Source organism: Lutjanus erythropterus, chromosome 20 (assembly GCF_056507025.1).
Source record: "Lutjanus erythropterus isolate fLutEry1 chromosome 20, fLutEry1.hap2, whole genome shotgun sequence".
NCBI lineage: Eukaryota > Metazoa > Chordata > Actinopteri > Lutjaniformes > Lutjanidae > Lutjanus > Lutjanus erythropterus.
This window is the reverse complement of record NC_139336.1, coordinates 24,345,001-24,365,115: the sequence shown is the minus strand read 5'-3', so window position 1 is coordinate 24,365,115 and position 20,115 is coordinate 24,345,001. Positions and strand designations below refer to the sequence as shown.

Sequence of the window (20,115 nt, the reverse complement as noted above, 5' to 3'; positions counted from 1 at the left end):
GCCAAGTGTGGGAGTAACCTTTAACAGCAGCTCTCAGGAGATCACATGATTCACCACATGTACACTCACACACTCAATTAACATGTGAAATGAGCTCCTTTCTAATATATTTGGAATATAAATGTAGGTATTAATAAATACACATTAAGTAATGCAAAAACCAAAGTGAAGTTGCAAGGAAATTCTGATTTCAAAAGAATGTATTTTCACATCGACAAGTGCAAACAATAAAGATGTATGGAAAGTGATTGCAATCAAGCTTTATTCTTGCTGTTTGCACCCCTAACAAATACAGAAACAAAAGGAGATGTTGTGTAACATCTTGCCAAATGTTCAAATCAAATGCAAATAATATGCTGAAACTTACCCTGTTCTGAATTATACATAGCGCTCCAGCTAACGTGTTATTATTCATCATCTTTTCTTTTCCACAGTGTCTTTCCACGAGAACTGAAAGAGGTCTTTGCATCATGGCGGCAGGAATGCAGCAACCGGGGTCGACCGGACATCAGTGAGCGTTTGATCAGCGCATCCTTGTTCTTGCGGTTTCTCTGTCCAGCCATCATGTCCCCGTCACTTTTCAATCTGATGCAGGAGTATCCTGATGACCGCACGGCACGCACGCTCACACTCATCGCTAAAGTCACCCAAAACCTGGCAAACTTCACTAAGTAAATGTTTTGGTTTTTTCTAGTTATGTTTTTGGGTCACCCTGCATTTGAGCAGGTAATTGTAGATTCTTATTGTTTAAAATTTCATTTCTGCATTACTTTTTGTCCATTTTCATCAGGTTTGGTAACAAGGAAGAGTATATGTCCTTCATGAACCAGTTCCTGGAGCACGAGTGGACCAACATGCAGCGCTTCCTGCTTGAAATCTCGAACCCAGAGACAATCTCTAACACGGCAGGCTTTGAGGGGTACATCGACCTCGGCAGGGAACTCTCCACCCTGCACTCCCTCCTCTCTGAGGTGGTGTCCCAAATGGACCAGGTACTGAAGATGGCATACATCATTAGCTCTTATCATCCCTTTTATTTATTCCAGCTTGTACAAAAGTGTGAATGTAGCCCAGTTTTACTCTCTACGTGTTTGTGGACATGAAACTAAAATTTAGTATGAATTCTGCACATGTACTTGCAATCAGATACTTGATTAATGCCAGCGTTTCTGCACACAGACCTATTATTTTAAATACGTCAAACAGCCCATATAGACCAATCAAGTCACACTAGAAACTGGATGAAACTGAATCAAACATGTTAAATATATATTTACATCATGGCATCATAAGCCTACAATCTGAACATTAGGGATGTGCAGACAGCAGTTGTAACCGTGAGTACTGTGGTTAATCTGTGAGCAGGTGGCTGGGCCAGGTCATAAAAATTAACATTCTGATTAATAACAGATGGGTTTTTGGGTGGGAAAGAGGGTGCATCTCCCACAGGCTGTGAGGTGAGAGAGACATAGGCTGTGTGCACATTTACGCATAAGGCACAACTGCCCAACTTCATTGATTATTCAATTTGTTTTCGTCTGGAGAGTTCACACTGTCCTAATGACTAGCCACTCCTATCATCAAAGAAAACACTCAGACTTCGGTACAACACACAACAAAGAAATCACCCAGAAAGCTTGCACTACTCAGCTTCATTTAAAAATGTAATACCAGTAGAGGTTCGGGTGTGAAATAATGTGTGTGGAGAAAATAATGTGTTCAGGTGGGTGGCGGGCAGATTATTCATGCATATAAACTCATATACAGAACTAAAAAATATTTCATGTTTCGGTCAAAATAGAATTGCAAAACCAAGATAAATATTTAAAATATATGATTCAAATTTGGTTCCATCTGTGCACTGAATGTTGTTATTAAATATCTCACACAAGACAGTGTGTGGGAGTCTTTTTGTTCTGTGTTGTCGACCTATAGTCTTCTCCCACGCATCTGTCGATCTACAGGTGTGCAACAGTTTTGCTCTCTAATGCAGAAACTTTTTCTAACAAGACCTTTTATATGCAGCAATATGGTCTAATGAAACCCATTTTTTCCAGTATTTTAAAGTGTTTGATAAGAATACAGACATTCTATTGAGACTAGTCTCACATAGCCAGACTTCTCTCCACAGCACTTTGAGACTTGCAGCAAGAATGATGATACTAATGATAAGTTATGATTTCACCTCACAGCAAAGTCACCACCTTGTTTTGCAGGATACATTCTTTCACATTCTATAGAAAATTATCCAGAAAATTGTACTGCATTAGTTTCTATCAAAGTTACATGAAAGAAATAAACACTTAGATATTCTGTAGACTTCATAAAGGATAGAGGGTCCAAAGGTCTTCAGTGCGTCATCACAAGCTTGAGGATTGGAATCATGCTTGGACTACATTAGGATGTTTATCGCACATCAATCAATAATTTATGATTGCATTACATAAACAGTGCACAGGGGGGAGAACACTGTGAAGCCTTAGAGGCTGGGTGAGGCATATTAATGGATTTACAAGGACAATTTACATTAGCTGTGGTAGCAGATGGGAAGCTGGTAATAATTAGATAAAGGGCAGGTTCATGTCGGGATTTTCTTGGTAGAGCATCCAGCTCTCTGAAACCTTGTCTTTCAATAATTTAGAAATCACAGTGAGTCTTGTGGATACTCCAGTCCATCAGACTGGCCAGTCTGTTTCATTATTTAGTATGTTGTCTGAATAAGAGAGTTGATTGCACGGCACAGGGAAAATAACTGGGTCTAAAAAATATGCAAATGTAAAATTCCACAAAAAAGCATGTAAATTGAAATCCAATTAATGTCCCAAACTGAAGTGGGCTAGAAGATTTAATTTGGCTTAACAAAATAATTTTTCCCTTCTCCACAGAGTGCAGCTTCCAAGCTGGGTCCTCTGCCCAGGATCCTGCGGGAGGTGAACACTGCTCTGTCCAACCCGTCCAATGTCCAGATGACACCCGGACAGTCCTCAGAGCATATGGGCTCGCCTCCCGCTGAGGCAGGCTGCAGCATCTCCACCGGCCTGCAAAAGATGGTCATAGACAATGACCTTTCAGGGTAAGAGTTTATTCATTTATGCAGATAGCATGTTGTATGTTATTTCTGAATCTATAATATAGAACTGAAAGATAATGCAGTGTGCAAAAAAAGGTGGTTCATCTGGACGCCATAAAAACTTTGGGGGTCTCAAAGTTTAAGCTTGTATTTTTCTATTGATCCATATTAAAGTTAATTTGTATGTGGAACTATTAGGTGGCTAAAATACATCTTTCTGCTGTCCTCAGCAGTACATTGCTTAGCTTCCTACACCGGTACTCCTGCTGCTTCTCTGACCTCAATATGCAGTCGATAATACACTGATACACTGATAATACACCTTTAAATACACTTTTAAAGTGAGCAGTACAGAAAAGGTAACAGGCAGCTAATGTACAGTATCTTGGTGCTGCATCTGCTGGAATGACTGTCAGTGCTGGCAAAGCCTCATTTAAGTCTTTGAAGTGCAATAAATATAAATGACTCCATGCATAAAATATCACTCGTATTCACTCCATGAAAAGCCTTAAATTACTAAATAAGTTAAAAATAAACAAGTTAAAAATGTGCATCTATTCTCAAAATGATATAAACCTGAAACTTGAAAGCAGCTTAGCAGATTTTAGAACACTAGGTACCATTAAAGCCACTGGAAACTCAAATTCACAATAGCCTTCTTACTATGTTACTTAGGGTCTGTTGTACATAATAGTAAACATCTAAAAAATATTGAGAAATAGATTTAATCCAAATTTGAAATATTGTCATTTAAACTTTTGTACATTTTCCTGATATTGGCTTTGAAAAGGGCATGATTATGGTCACACATTTAGTATGAAAATTATGCAATTAATTCTGAGAACCAGTAGTAAAAAAAAAATCAATTTCAGTTGTCCCGCCACACAGATACAACAAAACCTGCTTCTGCCGTTATATCACAAAAACAGTAATCCTAAGTCACATAATAACACAAACAGTCCAGCAACTCCTGTTATCGGTAAGGTAAAATTACTGTTCTCGTCACTTTTGGACTGTTTTTGAAGAGAGAGCAGAGTTGGCGCATTCAGTTTCCTGTTAGAAAAGGGCTGTCTGACAGCAAAATAAAGCAGTGAAAATGCTCTAAAAACACTCAATTTTGATATCATGTTTATTTCAAGCCAGATTTCCAGAGTTTTAAAGCTCACTTCCTATTTTTCCTCCATGATCTGCATACATACTTGTATTTATTTACAGTATTTTTGTCTTTTACTTACTTCCAGGCCATTGTGCCACCTGACAGTGCCTTTTCTTTTACTGCCTGCGCCAGCAACCAGCTCTTGGCATATTTGATTACGGGTCGGGTCTGCAGGTGATTTAGAGACGGGCTAATTATGGTTGTAAAGCCAAAGCTCATACTTTACACTTGTTGTTCTTCAAAGTCAGCCGGAGTGTGTTCTCAAACCCTCAGTTCTGCTGAGTGTTAGTTTGTGTGACACAGCGAGAGTGTCACCCCTTTTGCTTGTTTACATCAGCCAGATGAAACCTCGTTTACTCTCCCGTGGATGAATACACACTCGGACAGCACCTTATCTCGCTTATCTCCTGTCCTCTGACTCCCTGGCAGAACAAAGGCAAGGTGACACTTAGAAAAGATTAACATGAAGGCACGGGAACCAACGGGAGGAGAGATGTGTGATTAATAGCCTGACAAAAACACCAGTAAACACAACAGCAGAGCACAGGCAGACAGATGAGATCATACTGTACAGAACAGGAAGATGAGACAGCAGCAAAAACAGGAAGAGAGTCAGACAGCTGCTATCATTATGCTAATCAGGAGGCCTGGGATCAATAGACCTAATTAAATGATGTCCCTATATGACCTGATGTCAGAGTCTGCCCTCTTTACTTTATCATAGTCACTGTTTGCTCATATATTGACGTGAGTGTGCCCATGTGTGTGTGGTATATCCTCATCAACAAGCTGCGAGAGTGGAACAGCATTCGAATGAGGCCACAATTCTCAGCTAATTGCTTCTCATCCACCAACCAGTGACATGAAAAGTAGGAGGGAAAAAAAGGTGACAGCGCCAAGATTGAGGAAGGGAAAGAAATTGAGCAGAATGAAGAGGAGAAAAGAAGTTAGGAGGGAAGGGTAATGGAAGAGAGGGAGAAGGACAGAAAGAGGGAGGAGACGAGCGTGATGTGAATGATAGAGATTATTGGAAGATAAATCACGTCTGTCAAGGTAATCGTCTTCTCGCAATAAAGCCTCCATCTGCCAGCTGAAGGGACAGAAGGAAGGGAAAAGTAACGTAAGGGGACGAGGGACAAAGCAAATAAGTGCAGAGGCCACACAACCTCAAATATTTATTTATTATTACAGTATTTCCTTGTTGTACATTACCAAATCTAGAATTGGTTTTGTGGTTTGGAGACTATATACCTTTTGACAGAAGAAAATAAATCAAACACAGGCATTTTGCTGCTACAGCCTTGCTTGGTCTGGTACGACCAGAAACCTATGGTGGCTAATGTGGCAAATTCTACATATATTTGCCTTTTTAATGCACACTACTGATTCACACTTTGTGACACTTCTTCACTTGTGTTACTGTTACAAGAACTTAGCATTTTAGCTAAATGAAAACTACTGTTAAACATTTGAAGATTTTTCTGCTACAGCCTTACTAGGTCTGCTATGAATAGTAAGAAAACTTTAGACTATGATGCTGTCCACTTGTGCTAGAATAGTTTAGTATTGTGACCAGAAGGTTGTCGGGTCAATTCCCCCGTACCGGCGTGATAAATCTGGGTGGAGAAGGTGAAAAGGCAGTACCTCAGTCATTACCACCACTGAGGTGCCCTTGAGAAAGGTCCTTAGCCATGTGGTTGTACTGGACAACTTCCGAATGTGAATATGTAACTGTGTGTGATCCTGAAAAAATTCTGAAAAAGAGCATTGTTTTCAGTGAAACTCCCATGAATAAATAAATGAAAAAATTTAACACTAAAACTTTGAATTTGTTCTGTCTCTTTCAGATTAGTCGACTTCACCAGGTTACCCTCCCCTACCCCTGAAAATAAGGACCTATTCTTTGTGACAAGGAGCTCAGGGATCCAGCCTTCCCCAGCACGCAGCTCAAGCTACTCTGAGACCAATGAACCTGACCTGGGCATGTCCAACGGCAGCAAGAGTCTGTCCATGGTGGACCTCCAGGACCCCCGCAGTCTGGAAGGTGGCCCAGGTCCCAGCTCCTCGGAAGCAGTGGCTGAAGGCCCGGTGTCTGCGGGAGGCTGGTCGGCCAGAGCCCCACAGGGCAACATCCCTGGAGGTCCCACCCTGAGGAGGCCAGGGCAGACTCCCACCACCCTGGCCGCAGAAAGCACCCCAGGCCGACCCGCCCAGCTATTAGCCCCCCTCTCCTTCCAGAACCCAGTTTACCAGATGGCGGCGTGCCTGCCTGTGTCCCCTCGTGGAATGACCGACTCTGGCTCAGAGTGCCACAGTTCCGTCAGTTCCCATAGTAACAACGAGGATGGACCAGCGGGAGGAAAGCACACCTTCTTAAACCAGGGTGGAGGAGGCGGAGGAGGAGGTGGAGGAAGCAGCGGGGACGAGTACACCAGACGTTCAGGGGAGTTCAACCGCCGGCAGCTGTCCCTCACGGAAACACAGCACCAACCCACCGTCCCCAGACAGAACAGCGCCGGCCCACAGCGGAGGATAGACCAGCCTCCGCCTCAGAACATCACTCGGGGCCGCACACCCCCAAATCTGCTCAACCCCCGGCCCTCCTCTGGCAACATGATGACATCATCACCTGATTGGCCTGGCAGCGGTGCTCGATTACGACAGCAGTCCTCTTCATCCAAAGGTGACAGTCCTGAGACGAAGCAGAGGGCTCAACACAAACAGGTACTGGACTCACGCAAAGAGCATACACATCTTTAACTTACAATAACTGTGGATGAGCATTAGGGCATTATTAAAGGGATAGTTCAGATTATTTGTTGTAAGGTTTTTGCAGTATAAGGAACTTACTGATAGTCAGTGAATTACCTACAATAGATGCCAGTCAGCATGTCCCCAGTTTGGAGAATCAGAGAGGAACACTAGCACAGAAGCTAAGCAAGCAACTTTACTTTGCCATAAAACAGGCTTTTCTGGTGGGAAACTGCCGTCATATAAAAGTATTTCCACCACTTTTTGGAGATGTTGTGATGTTTTCGCAACATTGCAGCAACGTCATTAAATAGAGCACAGGAAATGTCATGCAGAGGACACTGTACACATGTTGCAAAAATACCACAGAATACCTGTTACATCATAATATATCAACAACATGGCAGCAACGTAACTAATGTTAATGTTACAATGTCACAAATGATACATCACAGTCGCAATGTTGCAAGGACACACTGTGTTTATAGGGCTGTGCAGGTATTGGGGGCATGTCAACTGGCATCTACTGTATGTAATACACTGATTATCAATAAGTACCTCACAGAAACCCCTAAAATAATCAGAACTATTCCTTTAAAGCCAACTATAGCTGTTCCGGTCTATGTAATGACCTGAAATTACAGTTATAGATAAGATTCGTATTACACAACGCCCATTTGTCTCATAGCATGTTGAAAAGGGCTGTGTGGGTGGACTCCGCACAGACACTCCGCACATTCTGCCCTAATGAACTATAGTCATTGTGCGTGTGATAATAGTAATTTGCATACAGGCAGCTCATCACTTTACTACTGTTTTACTGGTCAAGTTTAATGGGCTGAGAATGAGGGCGGTGGAAGCACAATTAGCATCTTATTAACTAGCGATATACTATGTGCTCACACAAGGCAACAGGCAACAGACTTCCTGGATCCAGACAGACGCAGTGTGTTGCCGGGGTCAGTGTGTTGGTTCAGTGTGTCACAGTGGGAGGTTTCCATTTAAAATTGGCACTTTCTCTTTATGTCTCAGTTCAGTATTGGCAGGTCAGGACTATAGGCTGTAATTAAATACACTGGTCAATGGTTGCCCTCGGTGACTGGCTGAAGGGGAGGGCATCTGCATATTAACCACAATGCCTTGCTCTCCTCTCTATGGAATAGTCTACGGGAGTGCCTTTAGATTGAAAGGCATCAAACCCTAATTAAATTCGTATGTTAGAGGAAGTCAGCACACACATTTAAGTCCAGGACTTTAAAGCCACTATGTGCAGAATTTTTATATGATCATAGTATCTTTTAAATTGTTTCCTAGCCATGTTACAGGTGTCCAGACTGAAATATCTCAGTAATTACTGGATAGATTGTCATTAAATTGTACACGTGAATAGTTGCCAGAGGACGAATCTGAGCAACTCCAGTCACCTTTCCTCTGGCACCACCAGCAGGTCAATGCCTTTACTCATTCAGTTAAATATCTCAACATTTACAGGGTTCATACAAAGTTTTCAAAGTTTGGAAAATACCTCATTTTAACTGTATACTCCTTCAGGGTTTCTGCAGGTCCGTTAAGTCTTAAAACATCAGAAAATCCAATACTCTGAATTTAAAATGTCTTAAAAATTGACTGATTTTATAAAATTACATTTACTTCAGTCTCACTTTTAAGTGTGTTTTTTGGAAAATTAGTAATGATCACACATTAACACCTACAAAACCAAGCCAACACTGACCTAATAACCACTAATGCAAACTCCGGTTGTACTTTGTGCCAGTAAAGACATAAGAAAGGTCTTCAGTTGTTTTCAAAATGGTCTTTAAAAGTCTTCAAATTAACTTGTTGAAACATGCAAAAACTTTCGTCTCCACCTCCTGCTGTGTTCGCCTGATCTCGTCTACTCTCCAGGCGAGGCGCAGTTCATCTCGAACGTACCTACTGTGAGCATGTTAGCACGCTGATGTTAGCATGCAGTAAGTGTTGCTTTCAGGTTGTCTTTTTCGATGCTACCACTCGGTGTGCTGAAGTCGAGTATTTTTTTTCTGTATAGTGGCTTTAAGTTTCTTTCCCAGAGTAGTTTAATGTCACCATGAGAAACATACAAAAAATTATAAACCATATATTTTAATTCAATCTGTCTGGATTAAAATTAAACTTTTCAGTCACTAATGAGGATACTGAAACCAGTGAAAAGTAAAGTTATGATGATTTCTCTCTGTAGGCTGACACAAAACTTTTCTTTTCTTCTTTTATTCCATTTTATCCATTTGCAGATATTCAGATTCAGACATTTCAGCTTTTTCAAAAGCCCTTAATGCTAATGAGTGTGTTGGACCATAAAAACATCCTGCGTTTCCTCTTATGTTCAGTAGAGTAACAGCCCACGGACACTCTCTTTTCTCATCTGTCCGTCAGATACCTGGCAGATAGAAACACACAAGTGTTCACTTTGCTTGCAGCTAGTACGACACTGTACAGTAAGTGTGCACACTCACATATATTTCGAAGTGTGTGCTCCGGTGTATGCGTGAGCTTGAAGACAGGAGTGTGTCTCCATTCCACCTGCTGCTTTTCAGTCCAGATGAGTTGGTGCATTTCAAGCTTATTTCTGTTGTTTCTGTGCTGTTATTGCAACCTGCCTCCCCCCTTCCCCCCTCCTCCCTGTCACTTGCACTCAGCTCATGTGTGTGTGTGTGTTTGTGTGTGTGTTGTGTTGGTTTCACTAGGCCCCCTCCCCAGTGAACCCCAGTGCGCTGGACCGCACAGCAGCCTGGCTATTGAATATGAATGTGCAGTATTTAGACCATGAGGGGATGGAGTCCGAGTCCCTGAGAAACAGAGAGGATCTGACTCAGGTGGAGAAGGTAACCTGCCTCCTCATCCAACCTTTGACCTTTTACCAACCCCCCCTCCTTTCACAAACCACCTCAACCTTCAGCCCTGATAACTCTCCTTCCTTTCTTTACCTCTCATTAGCTCCCACATCCACCTCCCTCCTTAAGACACCCCTTCTACACTTAATGATCTGCTATATTTATCCCCACTTCGCCCTCGCCTTCCCTCTAAGCCTGCAGTCCCTTAGACATACCCAAATTGCCACTCAAAGTCATAATATGTGAATTTTATTACATAAAATTGAGGTAAATAGGATATATTGTGCATCAGTTTGGCTCTGCATGTGACCCCATAACACCTCAATCTCCCATCTTCCCGAAATTGGTCTTTCAGAGATGTGTTTTTCTGGAATTTTGCCATTTTCACAGCCAGCTGTGAGCTCGGTTGTGGCTACAAGCTGCAGGAATGTCATAGCAACAGCAGTAACAGACTGCAGTTATTACAGTCAAAATAATTGTGAGGCTGAATGAAGCAGACAAGAATATCAGCAGGTGACAGTCCTGAATATGAGGACAACAAGGATTACTTATTATTATGGATTAATCTCGTGATTAGTTTCTTGATTAATCATTTGGTTGATAAAATGTCAGAAAATAGTGAAAAATATTCATGATTATTTCCCTGTGCCCAAGGACATGTATTCAGATTCAGATTATTCAGCCAGTCTTTCTGAGCCATGACAAAAAGAGAAATACACACAGCTGAACTGAGAAGTAAACATATTCATCAACATTAAAGGCAACAGAATTCATTAACTAAATGTATAAAATGATCAATCAGTTGCTCAATAAATTCAGTGAATGGATGTATGTGTAGAGTTGTATTGTGTAAAATAAAGATAACCGCAACCAAATAAAATAAAACATTTTGTGCAAAGGGGAGACAGTTCAGATTATTTCAGGTGGAGTTGTTTAGGGTTCTTATTGATAGTCAGTGTAGATGGCGGCCGTTTTGGCGATGCAGCAGAAGCACCTGTGTAGGAGGCTAAGTAATGCTGTACTGGGTTGGCAGTAAAAGGTATTTTAGCCAGTTAAGAAAAGGCTTTTCACTTCTTTACCTTGCAGTCAGACAGCCTTTTTCCAACAGGAAGCTGAAGTTAAATCACTCTCTTTCTGCTACCAAACTCCTTTCACAAAATAAGTAATTTCACCTCGCAGGACATGAGTAGCTGGTCTACCGCTGCCTCGGTCTGTTTGTGTTATTGTGCGACTTAAGTGTATCTGAACTTACCTCTAAAAACATATAAGTTACACAATGACAAACAAACTAACTGATAGAAGCAGTGTTAGACCAGTAACCCCGGTGTTCTGAGAAAAATTACTTTTTCCTCGAGAAGTTTTGTTGCTTTGGAGAGAGCAATATTTAGTCCACGCAACAGCAGTTTCCCGAAGCGCTGAAAATATTCTTAATATAGCGTCCATATAAACTGATATATGTTCTTTTAAGGTGGATCTTTTTTTGGTGGCTAAAATAGGTTTAGCTGATGACCTTGTCCCCTGCAGTCCATTGCTTAACTTGCTCTTTACTAACTTAGTCCTCTCTGCTTCTCCAAATTGAGGGCATGCTGACTGCCATGGATAAGCACCTTATACAGTCCCACTTCAAAAAACCCTAACTATCCCTTTAATGCGTTCTGGATGGACGGTCCAGGTGCACGCAGTTGCAGTTATGTAAACTCTACCAGGACTCTCAAACATGTCATATACGACATGGAATTCTCACATCTAAAAAGCTAGAATGTTTTCATTTTTTTGCCTGAAAAAATACTAAAACAATTAATCAATAATAGGTATAACTGCACCTTAATTTTGTTATGCTCTAAAAACTCTACGCACTGTCACAAACCCCCCCCCCCCTCCCCTTCTTAGTCTTTGGAATGAACTTATAGTCCAAAGCAGGTGTGAGTATGTGTGCGTGCATATGCACTTGCAGTACATCCACATAGACATGTTGCTGCTTGTGTGCGCTTGCATCTTATGTGAGAGACAGAGACAGAAAGAGGCTTTTTGCTGCTTCCTCAGCCTACGTTCCTGCTTCTCTTCTCGGCAACCTTTACAACCATTCACCCTCAGCTTTGCTTCCATGCTTTGATTGGCTGCCACATTCTTTCCCCATTTTTTTTTCCATCTATAATGAATACAAACCTGTCATCCTTACATAGCTCATACTTTATGGAAGCCAGCAGCCCAGGCAGGGAGAGCAACCAAAGAAGGCAATAACTTCAGTCTTAACAAAGGAGCCGCAGCCACCTTAAAATAGCAGAGCAGCAACAAGAGAAGGATTGGAAAACAGAACATCTTCCACAGCAGCTTAGACACAGGCTGCAGCTAATGGTCTGTACAGTCTTAACAATACACAGCCCTACTGTAGCCATTTTAAGCTTTCACACACATTTGCATATACTGTATATATTCAGTGATCTATAACAAATTAGGCCATGCGTTTGTCTTGTTAGGAGGAGCAGACATCGTGGCATGAAACAGAAATTCCAGTAAATCAGACAGTTTGCTCATTTAGATGAACACAAGCAAGTGCAATAATAAGATACTATTAGCATTTTTTTAATTTAAAAACAAATTAAATCTAATTTTCCAGTTGAATACCACTGAATATGTCAGAGGAAGTGTTTAATTGCACAGCATATGTGAAACAAGAAGGTTAAAATTATGTGCTGTGCATTTTATAGTAGTAGATGAATGTTACTGTCATTAGGAGATGTGAGTTTTCAATGTATTTAATTAATTATAATCAAACCATTTATTTAATACATCATATGCTATATTTGGATTCTTGATTTTTAATTCTTTAACTTGTTCTCTTCATCTCCAAATGTGGAGTTGTATGAGGTCCTTATCCATACTAGTCACTGTGTTATCTACAGTCCGTCCACACATCCCCAGTTCGCAGAAGAAGCAGGAGTAGAGAGCAGAGCACTGAGGCTGTAAAAACCTTTCATTGTAGATTAAACTTTTGTCCCCGATTAATTGAGTTGTTTGGTCTATAATGTCAGAAAATGTTGATCGTGTTTCCCAAAGCCAAGATGATGTCCTCAAATGTCTCTTTTGTCCATGGCACAAAAATATTAAGTTTACTGTCATAAGAGAGTAAAGAAAACAGAAAATGTTGACATTTAAGAAGCGGGTTGACGATTAATGTAATAAGACCAGCAACTCTTGTGTTCAAACAGGTAAAATTACAGTTTTTTTCCAAAGGAGTTTGGTGATGAGAAGAGAGCAGTTTAACAAGCAATATAACAGCAGTTTCCCTTTAATGCCAAAAATAACGCATTTTGGTTGAACTGCTTGTTTAATTCTGAATATTCGCATGATCAAATTTATACTATACAATGTAATATAACTGTATAATTTCCAACAAGCTTTTGTATTGGTGAGATCTCAAAGAATCCTGCTTAAGAATACCCTGCAAACTCCCTCTAATATTTGGAATTTGTGGTTTCATGGCTTGAGTTTTCGTACATTTTCCCAGTCTTGCTCTTTTAACAGTCCTTCTAGCTCTGAGTTCAGTTCAGTTCTCAGTTGGTATGTTTGTGAATACCGTCTACACTACCTAGAACATCATCAGAAGTCACATCAGGACAGCAGGTGCAGAGATCCATCTGTGCAAACCACCTTTGTTTTCCAAACTTTCTTTTGTCCTGTTCTATCTAATCAATATTCAGTTGTGTTAATTATGTTCTTTAGTTAATTGAATTTCAAATGCACATGGTGGCAAACAATGACAAACACTCAGATGATAAACTGTCTCTTATGTATCAATAAATGTGACAGTTAGAACCATACGAGATTAAAATAATCAATCACTGTTGTGTAAGCAACCAAAATAAACAAATATTTACAAATTAGGCACATATTTTCTGAAAAGTTACTGGCAATTACATTTCAGCCAAACTTTTATTCTACTAAATATTCATACACAGATGTGAGACTAAGATTTAATCTCAGGTTTCAGTACAAGAGTTTGTTTATTTTAGAGAGGAAAGCTTTGACAGGTTTCACAGTGGTTTGATTTACTCTGAGTTGACCTATGTCCCATGTTTCAGACAGATCGAGAGGATGCAGGGAAGAGAGGAGCGGTTAGGGCAGAGGTCAGCAGTAAGGTTAAACAACGGGCCAGTATTGTTCACCGGGGGCCGGTGTTTGTGGAGTGGAAACACGGGCTTGTTTTTTTTAAAAGCTTTTGTTTGTCCAGTTCTTTTGTTTAAGATAAGAATAAATTTTAAGGTATAGCTTTCGGTTTTTAGGGTTGTATCTGACGGCTTCATTTTAGCACCATGCACACGTCAGATGTTCAGAGGTCATATTTATTTGAGTTTTAAATTAGCCTTGTACAAACCACAGTTCTAAAAAACAGTTGGGACGCTGTGTTAAACAACTGCATACTGTGCAAAGACAAGATATTTAATGTTCAAACTCACAAACACTGTTTTTTGTAAATGTACACTCATTCTAATTTGATGCCTGCAACACATTTCAAACAAAAGACTGGACTTTCAAACAGTGAAAAAGTGTCCTGTGGTCTGACAAGTCCACATTTCAAATTGTTTTTGGACATCATGGATGATGTGTCCACCAAACTTAAGGAGAAAAGTATCCAAATTGTTACCAAAACAACATTATAATCAATAATAACATTATATATCTTGTCTTTGTAGTGTATTCAATTAAGTACAGGTCAAAAAGTATTTGCAAATCATTGCATTATGTCTTAATTTTAAGTCTTTTAATCATTGTCCAGACTTTTTTTTTGGAATTATCTACAGTAGATTTTATTTTAAAAGTTTGTGTAAAGTTTGTGTGTCAAAGGGCCAAATACTTCTGTTGGATAGGCTGGATTTGCCCACCACAGGTGCAGGGGAAGACATCAGGGGTACAGAGTATATGTACTGTGTGAGTGAGGGGGCAGGACAAAGGCAGCTGCAGATACAGTAGATGTCATTCACTCTCAGGGGATTCAGTGACGGATATAAGAGATAGAGAGGGGAGAAGAGAAAGGGTAGAGGAGCCGATAAGATAAATCTATTTGAGGTCACTATTCCTCCTGGGAAGAAGAGGGGGGATGATGGGAAAAATGTCCCGGTGGTAGACAGCAGATTGACGAGTGGAAATGAGTGGAAGGTGACAAGGAAAGATAAATGATCCCAGCAGCATCCTCACTGTGTGTAATTGAATCTGATCATTCAGGGTGTGCTGATAGCTGCACAGTGTTCTCCATCAGTTATTGCTGAATAATGAGTTGGATCATGTTCAGATATTATACATCAGATCTGTGTCACGTTGTCAAGCACCCAGGCCACGCCCACTTTTGGGGAAAAGACTCAGGCTTTCACACGAAGAGAGGAACAGGAAAATGCCAAAAAGCTGCTTTGTAGCAGGCTGTAAAACAAATAAACAAACAAATCTTGATCTCTTACTTCCTGGATAAGAAAGTTAAGAATGTATGAGCCTCCAGAAAACAGTACTTCTTTATTTTGGCAGCTGTGTAAATTCCTTTCTTAATTACAATATTATTTCAATTCTTATTTATATTCATTTCAAATTATGCTGAAAAAGGACTAGAAAATTAATAATTAAGGCTCTCACTTTGAGGTCTGGGACACACAAATATTCATAGTCACAAAGTAATTATTCAATAATTATGTCTGTAAAACAAAGGTTTGCATTTTAAAGCTATGATATGTAACATTTCCACATTTAAATGCCTAAAAAGACTAGACATATGTTAAATGCGTTTTTCTCTTACATTAAGAAAGAAATCTGTAATTTATTCAAGGTTCCAGCTAATTGATAGACGCTGTAAATTCCAGGAAAACACAATGTTGGATACATCAGAGAGTAAAGAAGGAAGTCGACTAACATGACTTAACATAATGTGAATAACACTTGATGAACACGATTCCACGCTACTTCACGATGTCATCAACTATGTCTTTTTGTTGTATTAATGTGGAAGTAGTTACATACTGTTCTTTTAATGCAAAATCAATGCATACAAACTTGTCATCATAATCCAAACACACATCAAATTGGATTAAAATCCACAATCCCCCAAAAACAGGCGTGGCCATGACATCTCCAAAGTACCAGTATGTGTTGGTCTGATGTCTACATAGAATAACTGGTCATTTTGTTTTTTCTTTAACTTGTAGTTTAGGCTGTAATTTTGTGATCTAAAAGTGTTTTTAATATGGTTGATTGAATGATTGATACTTTTTTTTTTTTTAGGGAGTGTTTCATTTCCAGATATAATGACAGAGTCAGATTGATTTTAGGAAACATCAGTTTGGATAAAGCTTTACAAAATGTAGAATTTTCCTTCAAAACTGAACTGACAAGTTCAGAAGCTACATTATGTCAGGTAGGAAGGGCCATTGTAACTACAGATGCATCTTATTTTGTATCTTGCTTGTATCGTTTTTTTTCTTCTGGCATTGGCTGGCTACTTTATTTCATAGTGGTTGTCCTGGGGAATAGAAAGATATTGGTGCATCAATAATGCTTACTGATATGCTGGATGATCTTAACACCTATTGGATGGATTGCCCTTTAGGGATGAATTTTGAAGCTTTTAAATAATCCAGTACTTTGGTTTTGTCACTAAATACCTGCAAAGCTAATGACATTCCCATCAGCCTCAGCTGCTAATTAACATGTTAGCATGCTAACATACTAAGCACAGTGAACATTCTAAACCTGCTAAACATCACCATGTTAATATTGTTATTGTGCGCATGCTGGCATGCTCAAGTTAGCATTTAAATCAAAGTATAGCTGCTAGCATGGCTGTAAGCTCTTCCTCCTGTTCCTTTGTAGTGTCACTCTCACTGGTCTTCCAGCGACACGCTGACTGACCACAGCATCCCTCCCTGCTGTAAGAAATGTGTTTTTTTATCCAGAAGAGATTTGAATCCCCCCTGAGCCTGAAGAAAACTCTTTCACAAGCCTCTCTGAGGTCCAGCGAGAGGTCAGGGAGAGATTTTCAGGGCTTAATTCACAGACTGGACTCCTACTCCACTGGTTGCATCCCTGTAGCACCCAATAATGTAATAATTTACTGAAAATGTAATAACGCCTGAAAATGTACTCAAATTTGCACTTAACTCAATCGAAAATGTAATAAAACCCAATAATGTAATAACTTGACCAATAATGTAATAAAATATTCTGACTGATATTGTAATAACATTTTTACCGATAATGTAATACCTTATTACATTATTGGAGATTCATTACATTTTCAGGTGGGTCTTTTTAAAAAAAAAAAAGATAATGTAAAACTTGACAGATAATGTAATACAGAGGTCTATATTTTATGTTTTGAGAATCTAAGACTGTTAAATACACTGACTTTGAAACAAGAGAATAACTAGAGTGGCCGTCTTGTAACCGTTGCTGGTTCGATCCTGGCCTGCAGAGCTCATGTTGAGGTGTCCCTGAGCAAGACACCGAACTCCTAACCGCTCCTGATGGGTCGTGGTTAACGTCTTGCATGGCAGCTCTTCCGCCATCAGTGTGTGACTGGGTGAATGTGATGTATAATGTAAAGCGTTTTGGGTATCGTTTCAGGTATAGTAAAGCACTATATAAATACGGACCATTTACCATCTTCCTCTAGCCTATGTCAAGTGATAGTGGTCAGAAGACATACCGTGAGATTTACCTGTATGAGTACAGGTTTAATGAAAATGTCAGCATAAAAATGACAAAACATAATAACGACTGACTTGGTCATTGTTTAACTACATACATACATACATACATACATACATACAGTCAAGCCTGAAATCAATCATACATATATACATACAGTCAAGCCTGAAATCATACACACATACATACATACATACATACAGTCAAGCCTGAAATCATACATACATACATACATACATACATACGTACAGTCAAGCCTGAAATCATACATACATACATACAGTCAAGCCTGAAATCATACATACATACATACAGTCAAGCCTGAAATCATACATTCATACATACATACAGTCAAGCCTGAAATCATACATTCATACATACATACAGTCAAGCCTGAAATCATACATACATACATACATACATACATACATACAGTCAAGCCTGAAATCATACATACATACATACATACATACATACATATAGTCAAGCCTGAAATCATACATTCATACATACATACATACATACATACAGTCAAGCCTGAAATCATGCATACATACATACATACATACATACATATAGTCAAGCCTGAAATCATACATACATACATACAAACATAGGTACATACATACATACATACATACATACAGTCAAGCCTGAAATCATACATACATACATACATACAGTCAAGCCTGAAATCATACATACATACATACATACATACATACATACATACAGTCAAGCCTGAAATCATACATACATACATACATACAGTCAAGCCTGAAATCATACATTCATACATACATACATACAGTCAAGCCTGAAATCATGCATACATACATACATACATACATACATACATATAGTCAAGCCTGAAATCATACATACATACATACATACATACATACATACATACATATAGTCAAGCCTGAAATCATACATACATACATACATACATACATACATACATACATACAGTCAAGCCTGAAATCATACATACATACATACATACAGTCAAGCCTGAAATCATACATACATACATACATACATACATACATACATATAGTCAAGCCTGAAATCATACATACATACATACATACATACATACATACATACAGTCAAGCCTGAAATCATACATTCATACATACATACAGTCAAGCCTGAAATCATGCATGCATACATACATACATACATACATACAGTCAAGCCTGAAAACAAACATACATACATACATACATACATACATACATACATATAGTCAAGCCTGAAATCATACATACATACATACATACATACATACATACATACATACATACATACAGTCAAGCCTGAAATCATACATACATACATACATACATACATACAGTCAAGCCTGAAATCATACATACATACATACATACATACATACATACATACATACATACATACAGTCAAGCCTGAAATCATACCTACATACATACATACATACATACATACATACATACATACATACAGTCAAGCCTGAAATCATACATTCATACATACATACATACATACATACATACATACATACATACAGTCAAGCCTGAAATCATACATTCATACATACATACATACATACATACATACAGTCAAGCCTGAAATCATGCATACATACATACATACAGTCAAGCCTGAAATCAATCATACATACATACATACAGTCAAGCCTGAAATCATACATACATACATACATACATACATACATACATACATACAGTCAAGCCTGAAATCATACATACATACATACACACAGTCAAGCCTGAAATCATACATACATACATACATACATATAGTCAAGCCTGAAATCATACATACATACATACATACATACATACAGTCAAGCCTGAAATCATGCATACATACATACATACATACATACATACATACATATAGTCAAGCCTGAAATCATACATACATACATACATACATACATACATACATACATACATACATACATACATACAGTCAAGCCTGAAATCAATCATACATACATACATACATACATACATACATACATACATACATACAGTCAAGCCTGAAATCATACATACATACATACATACATACATACATACATACATACAGTCAAGCCTGAAATCATACATACATACATACATACATACATACATACATACATACAGTCAAGCCTGAAATCATACATTCATACATACATACATACATACATACATACAGTCAAGCCTGAAATCATGCATACATACATACATACAGTCAAGCCTGAAATCAATCATACATACATACATACAGTCAAGCCTGAAATCATACATACATACATACATACATACAGTCAAGCCTGAAATCGTACATACATACATACATACACACAGTCAAGCCTGAAATCATACATACATACATACATACATACATACATACATACATACATACATACATACATACACACATACATGCATACATTCACACATACATATAGTCAAGCCTGAAATCATACATACATACATACATACATACATACATACATACAGTCAAGCCTGAAATCATACATTCATACATACATACATACATACAGTCAAGCCTGAAATCAT

General features: G+C 38.9%; 1 protein-coding gene across 11 annotated transcripts in view; it reads left to right on the top strand.

Annotated features, from left to right (window-relative positions):
- Nucleotides 1-20,115, top strand: part of dab2ipb (DAB2 interacting protein b) — a 215,355-nt gene that overhangs the window by 179,702 nt on the left and 15,538 nt on the right. For 10 of the 11 annotated variants that reach the window (XM_084745330.1, XM_084745329.1, XM_084745328.1 and 7 more), the window contains 5 exons: nt 435-671; nt 791-992; nt 2,886-3,073; nt 6,074-6,950; nt 9,701-9,838. In XM_084745330.1, coding sequence (XP_084601456.1) covers nt 435-671; nt 791-992; nt 2,886-3,073; nt 6,074-6,950; nt 9,701-9,838 — 1,642 coding nt within the window. The remainder of the gene's footprint in view (nt 1-434; nt 672-790; nt 993-2,885; nt 3,074-6,073; nt 6,951-9,700; nt 9,839-20,115) is intronic. The other variant, XM_084745333.1, reaches the window with a different exon arrangement.